This window comes from Neovison vison, chromosome 2 (assembly GCF_020171115.1).
Source record: "Neovison vison isolate M4711 chromosome 2, ASM_NN_V1, whole genome shotgun sequence".
NCBI classification, from domain to species: Eukaryota; Metazoa; Chordata; class Mammalia; order Carnivora; family Mustelidae; genus Neogale; species Neogale vison.
The window spans coordinates 55,211,685-55,226,037 of record NC_058092.1 but is presented as its reverse complement, the minus strand read 5'-3'; the positions used below and the strand labels follow the sequence as shown (position 1 = coordinate 55,226,037).

The window sequence follows — 14,353 nt, the reverse complement described above, 5'->3', positions numbered from 1 at the left end:
TCCAGCTTCGAGTTTCTGATCTACTTAATGCATCTGAGTGGAACACAGCTGTCTGTGCAGACTCATCAAAGCTCGAAATAAAACCACTCACCACTGGTGATGGGGAAAGTGCGATGTTGCCTATGGATGCCTTCAGCTCATCCACGGTTGCAGCATTCTTAAGAATGTCTTTAGATTGCAATGGCTTAATCTTGATATTAAATTTCTTGTGGGACTCTTCTTCCTCTTCCGATTCGCTCGAAGAATAAAAGTGCTTTCCTTTGGTAGGTAGAACACAGTTAAAGATACATAACTCTTTTTCCTACTGAGAAGCAATGAGGAGTATGAGAGTGCTTGCACAAAGAGGCAGCAAAGGCAGCCTCAGAGGGCAGAAAAATCAAAGCAAAGGACACAGACGAATAAAAAAGCAAATCGGAAAGCGTTTGCACGTATTCACCTCTCCTTGGAACATGATTAAGGATGGTGAATTTCCAGGAGCAAGAGTTTAATGTCCTACATTTTTGCAGCGGGTGGCCATTTGTGACGTCCCACTCAGCACAAACCCTGACAGCCCGTGGGAGCTTCCTCGTCTACCTAGAGAGCAAAGCCAGTCTCAGGACGATTCGTGAGGAATTTCCGTCTTCAGAGATGCTCTGCCCAGAGCTGGTTGGTGGGGAGGGCACAGGTGAGAGTATTTTCTAGCCACAACAATGACATGGTCTTATCAGGTTTTAGCAGACAACCCAATACCCGCAGTTTACACAATTGTTTCTCAGCACATTTTTCTCTTTCTCTTCTCTCTCTTTTCTATGAATAGACCAAGGCAAAATGCCTACTTGTTAGCATTCAGGCTGTTCTGTGCTGTTTATTCATTTCTAATATTAGGGGCGACAGGACTTGGGAAGCTTGAGTTATTTCAGCACCTTTTCAAAATCTGAACTTATCATACAGTTTTCTTAAGAGAAAATAAAGATTATAATCAAAAAATAAAGAAAGGATATAGCCGGGTTCCTCGGGTCTGATGCTGTAGCCTTCTTCATCCAGCTCAGGGGAGTTCTACAAAATATAAGCACAGATTAAGTCTTTATTATTCTGACAGTAATCAAGGAATTGTTCATTTTCCTTCTAGAGACTTCTATTTAAAGACATAGCTATGTGTCTTATTTTAGAACGTGAGGATTTTAACCTTTGCAAGTGAATTCTGAGCAGTATATGTGTAGATATTTACTGAGGGATACTTGGAGTCTTCCTATCAGAAAAACAAAGGATCCATTGTCAATGAAAGAAACATTCAAAGAGAATTTCTCATGTGTTTCTTGTAAGCCAAGGACAGTGCTAGGCAACATGGGGGAAGACAAAAGGCAAACTATTTTTCCTCTGGAAAATGGAAAGGTATTTTGGTAAACAAAACATTTTAAAAAGTGAAATATAATACACAAACCATCTGTGAAAGGAATCTGGAGGAAGAGGAAGTTAAGGAAGCTTGAAGGAATCCAGGGGGTCTGTCTGTGCCTCTCAGGGCAGATGGGGAGGGCAGGGGAGTTGGTGGTAAGAAAGAGACTGTATTGAGACACCGAGGCAGGAATGGAGGAAGGGAGAGGCAACAGCAAAGACGACTGCCTGGAAAGGAAGCTGCACAGGGGGAGAACATCGGAAATAGACCACGGAGAGCCAACGTGCTGGAGGAAGAATTCAAACTTGATGGAGCTACGGCAACTTCTCAGCGTAGAAAACAGCTTCCGAAGGTGTTTTGGAAGTATGCTTCAGGATAGACTGAGGGCAGAAGAAACTGGAGAAAGGAGATCTCATTCAAAATACTTGTGTCAATTCAGGGAAGATGTGCTAAGAGTACAGACCACGTGGGAGGTGGTGGGAAGTGATGGGAAGTCCTTACAGAAAGGACTTTTGTTATAAGGATAAGCTTGGTTCTTTGTAACATCTGTCATGGGAGAAAAAGACGGGGAAGGGTCAAGAAGACCCCAAGATTTCTACTTTCAAGTCTCAGGTCACTGCTGGTATTCTTGACTGAACTGATTGTAATAGCAGAAAGCTAACATTTTTAAAGGGAGGAAAGATTAAAAAAAGAGTTTGCATGATTGGGATTAGTATTACCACTTTTGAGTTCCTATTATATGTGAAGTGCTGTGACCCACACTTTATTTCACTGAACCTTCATAACAATCCCATACAGAAAGAACTATTCCATTCACCAAGGAGGAAAGTAAGAGAAACAAGATGGCATTTCTCAAGGACACACACACCCGGCAAATGGCAGACCTGTGTGCCTTGACTCCAGGTATTTGAGACTATACCCTATCCCCTAGAAGGGTGAATGTGAAGCCATTCAAGGGTGGCTTTTCTAAAGGTGAGGTTATAGGCCTGGAAGTGAGAAAGGACAGAGCCAGAGAGAGAGATTTTGGAGTGACTGATGTCGTGAAAGTGCCATGACCATGGAGAGAAAGAAGGCCTGAATGCTATGGGAAAGCCACCATTTCCTAAGCGTTCATTGTCTCCCTCTTCAGCACTGAAGTTGACTTTTTTAAAAATGCAAGTGTGCTGAGGTCATTTCCCTGCTAAAACTTGTCCCTGGCTTCTCACTGCACTTAGAATAAATGCCCAGTGCCTCTGTGTGGCCCACAGCCCTGTGGGACCTGGCTCAGGTCTGAGAGTCCCTTCCCTGATGCCCCTCAGCAGCACGGTCTTCTTTCCATTGTTAACTTTTATGTTCTGAATACGCAAGCTCTTTCCCATTTCCGGGGTCCTCATAAATGCCGTTCTCTCCACCTGGAATTCTCTTCCCTCAAATGTTCAGCCAGTGAACCCCTTCTATACTTAAGGGCTCTGCTTAAAGGTCATATCCTCCCTGGGAGCCTTCCTTCTCTCTGCCAAAAGCAAGATGACATCATCTCTTAAGAATAAAGCCTTTCTTATGACTTAGAGAAAGTGGTGTCTAATATAGAATTACCAGAACAATTCCTTCATGACCTAATTAGTTTTCAGGACTGAAGGAATATGGGGGAAGTTATGCTTCATTTAAGGATTCACATGTTGACCAGAGATAGCATTAGAGTGTAGATGTGTTAATATGTGATTTGATGAGTAATGTGGTATTTTTATTGTCATACTTCTTGTTTTTTTGGTGTATCCCAAAGGATAGGAATATTTTACTTGTTTGCTTAGGGTATTTTTGTGTATTAAAGAATCCTACAAAATACAAAAAAAGTCTTTCTAGATAAAGGATTATCTCTGGGAAACGAAATCACATTTTCTTAATATTTAGTAATTTCTCTTATAACATTAATTGTGAATTATTTGGATTTAGGGTAACATGGGAACTGGCATAGATTTTAGGGAGCTGAACTGCTAAAAATGTCTAAAAGGTCCCAATCTTGGGGAACAGATTTGAGAGGATCAGGTGATGGGGTTGACAGAGTGACATGCTTCAGAGTGGAGGGGTGGGAAGCATCAACAATTTAACCTGACTGAGCTTCAGCTTTCTTTTCTATGAAATGCAAATAATGTATTTGACTTTTAAGATGGTAAGGATTTCATAGCATTTAATATTATGACTGACTAATAGTGACTATCCAATAAGTGATAGTATTATTTATTGTAAAAATAAAATGATCATTAAGAAATGTGCAAAAGCTTTAACATCAAGATTAATTCTATGATAGGAGATATTGGGTCAAGACATTCATGGATATACATGCAAAGGCATTTTGTAAGGTTGTGAACCTGGACACCTGCTGTACAATAGAAATGATCTTTGATGTGAATATGATTTATATATTTTATATGATTAAAAATCCAAGAATGACTATGGCTGTTCTGTTGAAGTTGGTGGAGTAGGTGTTGATGATGTAAATCAGTTTCTGGGAAAATCAGGTGGAGAGTTTAGGTCTCATCTGAGAGTCACCCTCACTCCCTGAAAGCAACAAGTGATTGTCATTTGACCTAGAAAAGAGTCTGTACCTTGAGGCTCTAGTAATTGTTTTGTGCTAAGGTCTGAATGTTTGTGTTCCCCCAAAATTGATATGTTGAAATCCAAACTTCAAAGTGATGGTATTAGGAAGTGGGGCCTTTGAGAGGTGATTAGAGCATTAGGGAAGAGCCATCATAGTTGGGGTTAGTGCTCTTGCAAAAGAGATCCCAGTGAGGTTACAGCTAAAAGGGGCCATCTGTGAACCAGAAAGTGAGCCCTCAACCCAGACACACCAGATATGAAATCTGCTGGCACCATGACCATGAACTTCTCAGCCTACACAACTGTTAGAAATAAATTTTTATTGCTTATAAGCCACTAAGTTATGGTATTTGTTGTTATAGCAGCCTGAATGGACTAAGACACTATGGAACCAAACCCCAGAAGTTAACTGACGTGACTTAAATCTCAAAGCCACTTAGAAAAAGAACCGGGATGGCAAGATCTGGAGATAGTATTTTAAAAAGCATTTTTTAAAAACACACATCACAGGCTAGGCAGGTACTAAAATAACCTGCAAATAATTAGCTCATTGAATTCTTTCAATAGTGTTATAAAGTAACTACTGAGTTAATTTCTGCTGGTCCGCAAACAACCATCCCAACAACCATTCCCTAGTTGATATATGGAAGGGCTAGGTTTTGAACCCAGTGTAACAGACTCTAGTGCTCTTAACCTCTATACCACCTAAGCGTGTCAGGCACTGCCTAATGAGACAGAGAATGTTCACTTATTTCTATGTTCTATTAAAAGATCGCCTCAACTCATTTTCAAATTGTGAAATAATAAAGAAAAAACAATCTGATACTCACGTATCTTTCCCAGTCAATTTCTGCGTAAAATCCATTTGGTGCCCCATTGCTTTTCTTCTGCAATAAATTTGAAAATAAATTTAGAAGAGAAACATTTGAATTGAAAAAAAAAAAAAGGAACAAAGAACACTTAACTCTTATCTGTATTTAGCAAGAGCTATCAAAATCCAGCACTGGAAAGACAAATTAGAGCAGCCTATTAAGCAATCACATTGGTGTAACTGAATGGTAAGTTGAGCTGCCGTGACACTGCATAAAAGAGCTTAGAGACTTATTTCACAAAAAACTGTAGGATACCAAAGTGTAGAGATGGTAATAGCTATCTATTTAAATTTTATTCAGTAACATTAGAAGTACCTACATTATAATTTAATCTTCTATACCTTCAGGGGATATGTATACATACATATATAATATATATATATATATACATATATGACATTTTGACTTCTATGTTGTTCTCATGTACAATTGGTCCCAACATGTCTAGAGAGTGTTCAAGTCATTAACTAATCTTCCTTTAGCTCCTCTAACACTGACTCAACTTTTCCCTAACCACCCCCTTGATAGAATGTAAAGAAAATCAACTGCAAGTTAATTTGGCTCCTTGGTATTAAAAATAGTATTGATTTTCTTTTCAAGTGGTCTTTCTTATCAAGTTATTAAAATAGGATTCAAGGATTGATTGTGGATTTCTGTTGTCTATGCGTTCTAGACCTCCATGAGCATACATCATTGAAAGATGACTAGATATCAGAATTACTCTCTCTGGATTCTATTCAAGTTCTACTTTAGCACCTAGAATAATCACGATAATGGCCACAAGCACTTGAGCAAGGACGTGGCATCTTACATGTGGAAATTTCTAAGATTCCTTTTTGTGAGCAAAGGACATAAATACAAATCAGGTTGGTAATGGAGAGTCCATTCAACAACATTCCTGTACTTAGCACATAGAACAATGGTATGTCACCAAGCACTAGCAGATCTTAGAACGGCACATGTCAAATGGTGAAGCATGAGGTGTGAGGACAGGACTTCTAATTTTACAATCACAGATAAAGTCCACTGGAACTACAATGGGAACAGCTAACACTGAAATTGACAAATAGGTAGGAGAAGTAAGCCTTTCGTGTATGCATGGCACTAGAAAAGCCAATTAGAGGCAACCCAGTAACCATTGTCATTGGTTAGTACTTTTTGGATGTTGGACTGGGCATTCTAAGAACAAGCAGTTTTATTACGGTGAACAGTGGGTAAGGCATAGATACTGTGTTCATGCTCCTCTCTTCCTCTGCACCAGAGTGTGCAAATACAAGAACTCTGCTCTTCCAGCACCCAGGCACATAGGCTCTGTGACCCTCTTCTTCTTTATTTTGCTCCGGACAAAGATTATATACATACTTTGTCAGACTATACCATTTTAGGCCTTCTTACAGAATTGCCTTTATTGGATTAGTGTTTTGGTGATATTCTCCCTATTTTGTACAAAGGGAATTTTTAAAACCTGCCACATCAACCTTGTACCTCTACAAGCTATGCAGCTAAGGACATGGTCCATTACATAATGTGCTATCTAATAATAACAGATCTCTCCCTTGGAGAATGGGCATGGTTCCTATTTTCTTTTTAAATTCCTACTTCACCAATCTGTTTCCAAATGACTTCTTTGCAAAATTCTCCAAATCTTTCTTAACAAGTATATTAATAAATTCAATATAGAAATTTAATTTATAATAATGGGAAATAAAATGAACTAAGTTGATTCCAAAGAACTAAACTCATGAATTTTGTGATCACTGTAGTATTATTATTAATATATATTTTGGTTCTTAAACAATTTTTCAAAACAAAGGATTGTTATCTAAAAACCAAACAGATTTGGTAAATTACTGTGTTCAATATTCCAATTGGCTTCCATAATAGTCTTATCTCCATAACCAAAGCCCTTTACAACCCATATAGTTTGTATGTTCAGCTAAATAAATAAATAAGTGTGTGTGCATACATGCGTGTGTGTGTGTGTGTGTGTGTGTGTGTGTTTGTGTGTATCTTTCCTGAGAACATATATTCAACATTATGGATAAAAGTTCCTGAATTTTCTAGACCTGGGTTGAGTGAAAAATTTCCCAGTTTCCATGGAAACTGATATGGAAGATTGAGATGAAGAGAAAGTAAAACCTATAAAAAGAAAATTTCTTTAAACTAGGAACACTTTCAACACATATACCAAACACGAACAACAAATCATAAACAATACATTTTGGGGCAGATTCACCACATATGCACGCGCACACACGGCTTTATCAGAGGAACTGATAATCTGGACTCGTTCACACTAGCAGACTCTTACAGATATATTTGGTTTCACAAGTGGAAATTATCAAGTTAAATCTTGGCTAGAGCCTGGCTGAAATCCTTCTGGTCAAACCCCAAGAGAAAAAGCAATTCTCCTGGTTAAACCACTGATGCAAGGAAGAGCTCATACTAGTAAAAAGGAAGGGAATGGCTCTTTCAGTTGGAAAACACTGAGGAAGCAAGAAAGAATACAACTACAAAAATATCATTTAAACACTAGACTTCATAGTAAAAGCAATATTGGATACTCACTAACACATAAACAGTGATTTTTATCTTGGAGTTGAAGTTGTGTTTTCTTTTACTTCTTTCTTTTCTATATTTTTTTAAACCCTACATTAGCATAAGTAACTTTTCTAATTTGAATATTTGACTCTGATCTAATTGAGGCTTGTATCAATGTTAGTCATGCTTTAATAGGTATTTTACTTTAGCCAGGCTTATTATCTGCTCTCAGATAATATGATGAGCTAAGTCAATAAGTGTAGTAATAATTGGGTTCAATTATACCTTCGTCAAAGCTCTCAGTTTCCTCTGTGAATGCTCCTCTTTTCCAAGGTCAGCTCATGGCCACATAGTGTTCCTTGGACATGAAGTATTAAAAATACAGGGTATACTACCCAAATGTTATCTTTTTGTCACTGAGGCAAGACTTGACTCACTTTGTAAATAATCCTACAGAATAGCACAGTTCAATAGAGCTGTCTGTGAGGATGAAAATATTTTGTATGTGCACTATTCCAATATGGTAACCTCCCATCACAAGTAGCTACAGAGTACTTGAAATGTGGCAGGTGCCACCGAGGAACTGAATTTTGAATAGGCATATGTGGCTACCATATTGGACAACGCAGCAATAGCTACTATATGGTCTGGGCCTGGATCAGCAGCCCTGACTCACCATCCTTTCGTCAAGTGCATTGGTTCCCACAAGCCAGGGTCCTGCCAGATTCCTGATGTTACTGAGACCGTGCTTATCCTCACAAACGACTACTCATTTCATACGGTGATGTTCATATTATAGCCAAAGCTTCCTTATAGATAGCATAGTTTTTTAGAAATGTGAATCCCTCTCCTTTGCCTAAGACAAAGGAAACATGTCTTTTTTATACCCGATCACTCTTTAAAAGTATTTTCAGACGTCAGCATATAAGGTCTATATGGCTAATTTAAAAATTGGTCCTGGATATTCAAGAGTAATTTGGAAATACCTAAGAAAGGCTTCTTATTGATTAAATAAATGCTACTGCTTTCTTCCAGATTTCAAATTGGGATTTTACTCACTGTTTCTACAACCCCTTGGAAATTTTTAAACTAAAATCTGTGTCCTTACCGAAACTTTTTTTCCTCCTTCACGCGCACACTCTGCTTTGTTATTGTAGGGTGGTTCATGTGGGCTGGGCTGCTGGAATTGATTGTTTTCATGTAGAAAAAAGTTGTTAAAGGATCTGTTTGTTCTTCAAGACACATATAAATAATCACATGGAGTCAGCAAACATACCATCGAAGAAACAATTTCTAGGCCAAATCATAGGGCCTACCAATCTTGGCAGGGTTCCTTAAGCAAAGAGTGGACTTTGGGGCCCATAATGAGGCTCTATTCAGCAGGCCAGTGTGGCTGGGCCAGGAGAAGAAGGGAAAAGGAGGAAGATGCATCCCAGGCACTAGGTTTTCCGTGGATCTAGTCCTCATTCAGCCAGTAACTTAATTTACAGGTAGAGAACAGACACAAGGACACACCGAAGAGACCCAATAAAAATGCTCCTATTTCCAATAGAAAGAAGTCTGACAAGTCTAGCTCTACCCTATCTTCCTCTTTACTTAAGCCTTGCTGAGTGTTGGCAATATGTGCAGCGTGAACAGCTGCCAGCTCCAAATCTGGGCCCTTCCCTGCACACGTGTTGGGGATGAGCAGAGATCTCCTCCCAGCCGTGGCTGTGACTCCCTGTGCTCCCAGTCTGTGTGCTTAGGAAAAAGTCTGAGTGCATCCTGCCCAAATTAGAGTTTGCCTCCGGGTTAGAATGCACTGTCACACGCAGCTGTCTGAAGTCTCAGACATGATGATGGGCGGCTCTGCTGGGGATCACATTCACCAGTGGGAAGCGAGGAGAGCCCACCTTCATACACGCAGCCCTGCCACGAAGCCTCAGTAGACTAAGCCTCGAAAGCCTTATCACCAGCGATGGGCTTCATTAAGTGTTGGGAAACACATTAAATAATAATTCGTACATGGAACTTATTGCGAAGCCATTTATAAGCCTTAAGCGTGTGTACCATCTCCTGCAGTTTGCAGAACCACATCAGTGAAACCATTCCTTCCAGTGTCAGATACTTTTCAAAAGACAGTAATTTGGAAGCTAAATCAGCCAGGTAAAAGGTAAAAGAAAGTACGCCTGGGTTCAGAGACACAAGGTATTAAAGACATCAGTCTGAGTGTGAAACAAAGTCCGATTGAGATCTCCAAGGACTGAATGCAAACAGAATCTTGGCCTCCTGTAGCACTGATGTGATAAGGAGTTCTCAAAATTTGGTGACCCCAGTAAATGAGGAATATTTGGGGAGTATTTCCAGATGGTAAAACTAGCATCTGGCTAATAATTTCTGATACTTAGGAAGCTGTATAACCTGCTTCTGAGAACATGGCATTTATTTCGAATGGAGCCTTTTTTTTCCCCCCAAGCAGGTCTGCTTTATTTCCTGAGAAATCAAAATTAAGCAATTCCTCTTTCCTAAAATCATGCCCAGTGATATTTATGGCACTTCCAATTAGAGGACAAGGAGGGGACAATGGTTGATAAATAACTTTACGTGACTTGGAATAGTGGCAGAGAAAGAGCAGTTGGGGAACTCAGGTATAAAGCCCTGACTAGGGTTCACGCATCCACAGAATCACGGCTGGGCTCTTTAATACAGCGCGTACTTAATAATTGCCAACTGCATGCCAGGGCTGCGTATTCTACCAGAGAATTAAACTGGTGGTCGCTAGAAGGGCAAAGAACACGGAGGTAGCGATGGGGCCTCAGAGACAATAAAGGGCCAGGGGATGAGGAGGTGGGGGAGGGCAGGAGGGGATGGGCTTCGGAGAAAAAAGGATAAGCCTGAGTGAAGGTGGCAGAGCAAGAGATGCAGGAGATAGCAGTCCAGCCTGGGAGCAACGGGGACAGAAAGCAGAGAATAGCTAACAGAGGCTTGCTGAGGTGAGAATGAAGGGCACCAGAGAACCCAGGGAAGGGGCCAAGACAGAAGCAGAGAAAAGACATAGAAGCAAGAGAGTACCTGAGACAGAGTTAACGAGAGGGCTCTGAGCCAGAAGCAAGAGGTGAGGAGAAGCTGAGTCTTCTGGGTCTTTTTTTTCCCCTGCTGAATAGAGCCTTGATTATAGTGTTACCCAATGTCTGATCAATTTCAGTCTATTTTCTTAACATTTCATGGCGAGAACTACATGAATGCAAAAGGGACCCCAAAGCTCAGAACCTTGAGTCAAGTGTGGAAGAAAATCTTCTGCTGTCGCTGCAATTAACACCTTAATTTGGGTATAATAATATAAAGGGCGATTTAAAATATATATATATTTTTAACCACCAGATTTTAGTTCCCACTCCAGCCCAATGAGCCTAATGTGAGTCCATCTTTTTTTTTTTTTTCAGTAACAGCTGTTCTTTTGAACCTTCTGAATAGGCATCTGATTTAGATTCTAAGGAAGTCATTTTAGAAGTTGGTACAGACTCCCATAATCTCAACTCAGATCAATCCAACTCCATGTGCCACAGACTTCTTAAAAAAAGCAAGAAATCTGGTGGCGCACAAGGAGTCAGAGTTACAGTTAAACCTAAACCCGGTGGAGACATTTTCCTCCTTCAGACTGTAAATTCAGGCATAAGTGGTTTTGAGACCATTCCCTACTTAGGAATTTAATGTAGAAAATGTATCTACAACTCAACTAAAGGGGAAAAGCTTCTTTCAATTTTATTGGATCTCAGCTCCATTATGACTTTGTGGTCTCTGTTGGAGAAAAACATTCTCACATAATGAGCTTTTATATCATTAAATTGGAAATGAAATAACAGTTAATGGTAGCAGCCCCTGCAGGAACTATCTGGCTTCTGACCCACCATATTGATGAGGTTTGCTTGCCTACTCTGGGGCAGGGTTTTAGGTGAATGCAATAAATAAGTTTAACTTGACCAAGATTTCATTTATATGTCTCATGCAATTACTACAGAAAATTACAACAGCAAGAGGTCTGAAAAGTCATTTAGGCTATTCTCTCCCTCCAGAAAAAAAAAGGGGGGTGCTTAAGAAATTTCAACATAGTATATATTGAAGCACAAACCTACTGAAAATGGTCGTTTAAATACTTACAATTCCATCTCTATCTGGTGAACCCCTGTAACGACAAGAAATGGGTAGCTATTAGGAAAAGAAATCATTCTTGCTACATAGACTAACGTATAACAGTAAGATTCACAAACAATCTCTTTCCCTCTTTCCTACTTTCCCATTCCAGTGAACCCAGCCAATGAAGCCAAAATAAAAAAAAAAAAATGGTTGAATGATATTAGAGCATGGGATGTGTGTGTGTGTGTGTGTGTGTGTGTGTGGCGGCAGGGCAGGGGGTGGGTAGGGTGGGAAAGATTCTCATTAAAGGTTGGTGTCCAAAAGGCATGAGTTGCTGGTGCAATGTCTTGGTCCACTTTTGAGAGGGGAGTTTATTAAGAACCTGTCCCGCTCAGCTGACTCCATGTAAACTACCACAAGGAACGTAAACTGACTTGCTGGCTCTCTCATCTTCTCTCCTGGGAGAGGTCCTGAATTTCCCCCTACAGAAACCAACTCCTACGGTGCCTTTCTCTTCACTTTGAGAATCTATATTTCCCACCCCCCTATTTCTATACTTACCTGTTCCTTTGATTATAGGGGAACAGGAAATAGAGGACAATGTCTGCTAAATGGCTCACATTGATGGCCAAAGACCAGGATTGTTAATCCATGGTGACACTGTGGGGTAGTGCCTAGAAGTAAGGCTTGTGGAGTAGGAAGAATCTGGGTGTTCAAATTCCACCACTTATTCCTTCTGTGACCTTGAATACATTACCTAATCTCTCTAAGCTTGTTTAAATAAGATAGGGTATATAAAGAACTTACAATGAGTTCCTGACACATACTATTTACAAACGTTCTTTTGTTATCATTTTTTTCCTCTTTCATGATATCTCCTCACTGAGAACACAAAACTGGCCACTCACAGTCCCATTAGACTTCCTAGCAAGTAATATGACCGTTACTCTGGGAAACTGAACAGGGGGAGCCAGAGGAAGGGAGAGGTGTGAGGGTAGTCACTGTCACTTTTTGATTTCCTATTTTAGCTAGAAAAATGTCATTCTATTAACATGGAGATCAGGATTATGCTTAGGTGAGCACTTGCATTATTTGGAAGAAAAACTAAATGAGTGCTTGAGGGAGACCATGAAGTTTTGTGGAGTTTGGTGTAGTTGAAACTGTTTTTTGTTCCTTATTGATTGGGTGGGGAGAGACAAGAGGGAGGGAGGAAGAAGGAAAAGAGAGAGAGAGATACAGAGAGTTGGAGGCACATTCTTTGGGTTCCGAGATGGGATTCCCCTTTCCCAGTAACACCCCCTTCAAATTTAGCAGGATATCTCATTTGGATTACAAAATACTTGGGGGAGGGTACATCATTTTTCATAACCAGTTCTGTGTCTGTGTGGATGCAGACGTGAATCAGTGATACACGGGCTAGAAGCAGAAAGGACCCAGATTTTATTTTATTTTATTTATTTTTTTTAAAGATTTTATTTATTTATTTGACAGACAGAGATCACAAGTAGGCAGAGAGGCAGGCAGAGAGAGAGAGGAGGAAGCAGGCTCCCCGCTGAGCAGAGAGCCCTATGTGGGGCTCGATCCCAGGACCCCGGGATCATGACCTGAGCTGAAGGCAGAGGCTTTAACCCACTGAGCCACCCAGGCACCCAGAAAGGACTCAGATTTTAAAAGACCCATAGTAGTTGACAGAAATCATAGGGTCTTTGAACCTGGCTATGGGAATTAGTTGGTTCAAAGAAATTTCACCTAAAATAGAAGGGAAGGAAGATAAAAAATTGATAAAAATTATCATTCACTGAACAAATGTTGAGTGCTTATAATGCACCAGGCACTAGACTAGAATCAGGGGATGGAAATAATGAAGACATGCTCATCATAAAAAGAATGAGACAGTTAAGTATATCCAGTGAGTTAACATGGGCACAATAAGCCCAGGTTGGATAAAAAGCACAGAGAAAAGTACTGACCCATACTCATCAAAACCAGCTTTCCCTTTTCAGATCTATACACTGGGGGCGGGGGGGAAAGAACACTTTTTACTCAGGTAGTAAACCTGTGCTAAAGGCACTGAGAGAGAGGTGGTTATATCAGCTTTGGGGCAGGCTATATCCAAAGGCACTGACCCTTGTGGGGATGTCTTTGCAGGCAGCAAGTCTTAGATGTAGAGAAGACAAGGCTCTGGAGAAAGGCCTGACTGAGGCGTTGCCCACCATGAGTCGAAGTACAAGTGTGTATCAACAGGGAATCTAAATGAGAGGCCACTTAACTTCATGCATATTGCAACTATAAGGATGGCATTTCAAAAATTTTAATCGGAAACACTGTAATTGTGCATGCCAGCACTGGGTCCTGTTCTGCCTTTGTCTTTACCATTGATGGAATGAGGTGGGTGCTTGCTAGCATGGCGGCAGTGAGCGAGGCGGCGACGATCACTGGCTGTAGTGCCAGGCCGCCTGGATTCAATCAACTTAGATGCCTAACTGCGTCACCTTGGACAAGTCATTTTACTCTTTGATGTCTCAGTTTCCTCATCTACTAAATAGCCATGAAACTGGCAAATACCCCATAGGCCTATTAAAGGATTCGATAAGTTATTAGGAGTGAAGAGCCTGGAATAGTGCCTAGAATATAGTAAACACTCAGGAAATATTATCTAGAATAAAATTATTATACAATCTGACCTAGAGTGGGGAGTAATGTTAGCAGTCTCAGACTCTTGAATGTGTTTCCAGTTCATTTCCTAACTCCTTTTTACAAAGTTTTAGATGTATTTTTAAATTTTTTTTTCCTTTTAACAGCAGATCCCTCATAATTACCGACTTCTCTTTTAAAACTAATCATCTACCTCAGGACATTTGTGTCTATTTTAAGAAGTGTC

The 14,353-nt window shown here is 40.2% G+C and overlaps 1 protein-coding gene across 22 annotated transcripts in view; it reads right to left on the bottom strand.

Moving 5' to 3' along the window:
* The window catches only part of SGIP1 (SH3GL interacting endocytic adaptor 1), a 209,110-nt gene that overhangs the window by 103,798 nt on the left and 90,959 nt on the right, over positions 1-14,353 (bottom strand). For 7 of the 22 annotated variants that reach the window (XM_044238417.1, XM_044238422.1, XM_044238420.1 and 4 more), the window contains exons 3-6: positions 11,497-11,521; positions 4,777-4,833; positions 981-1,035; positions 92-267 (exon numbers count right to left, since the gene is read on the bottom strand). In XM_044238417.1, the coding sequence (XP_044094352.1) occupies positions 92-267; positions 981-1,035; positions 4,777-4,833; positions 11,497-11,521 (313 nt within the window). Of the gene's footprint in view, positions 1-91; positions 268-980; positions 1,036-4,776; positions 4,834-8,467; positions 8,540-10,410; positions 10,495-11,496; positions 11,522-14,353 lie in introns of all 22 variants that reach the window. The other 15 variants (XM_044238412.1, XM_044238413.1, XM_044238401.1 and 12 more) reach the window with 3 other exon arrangements.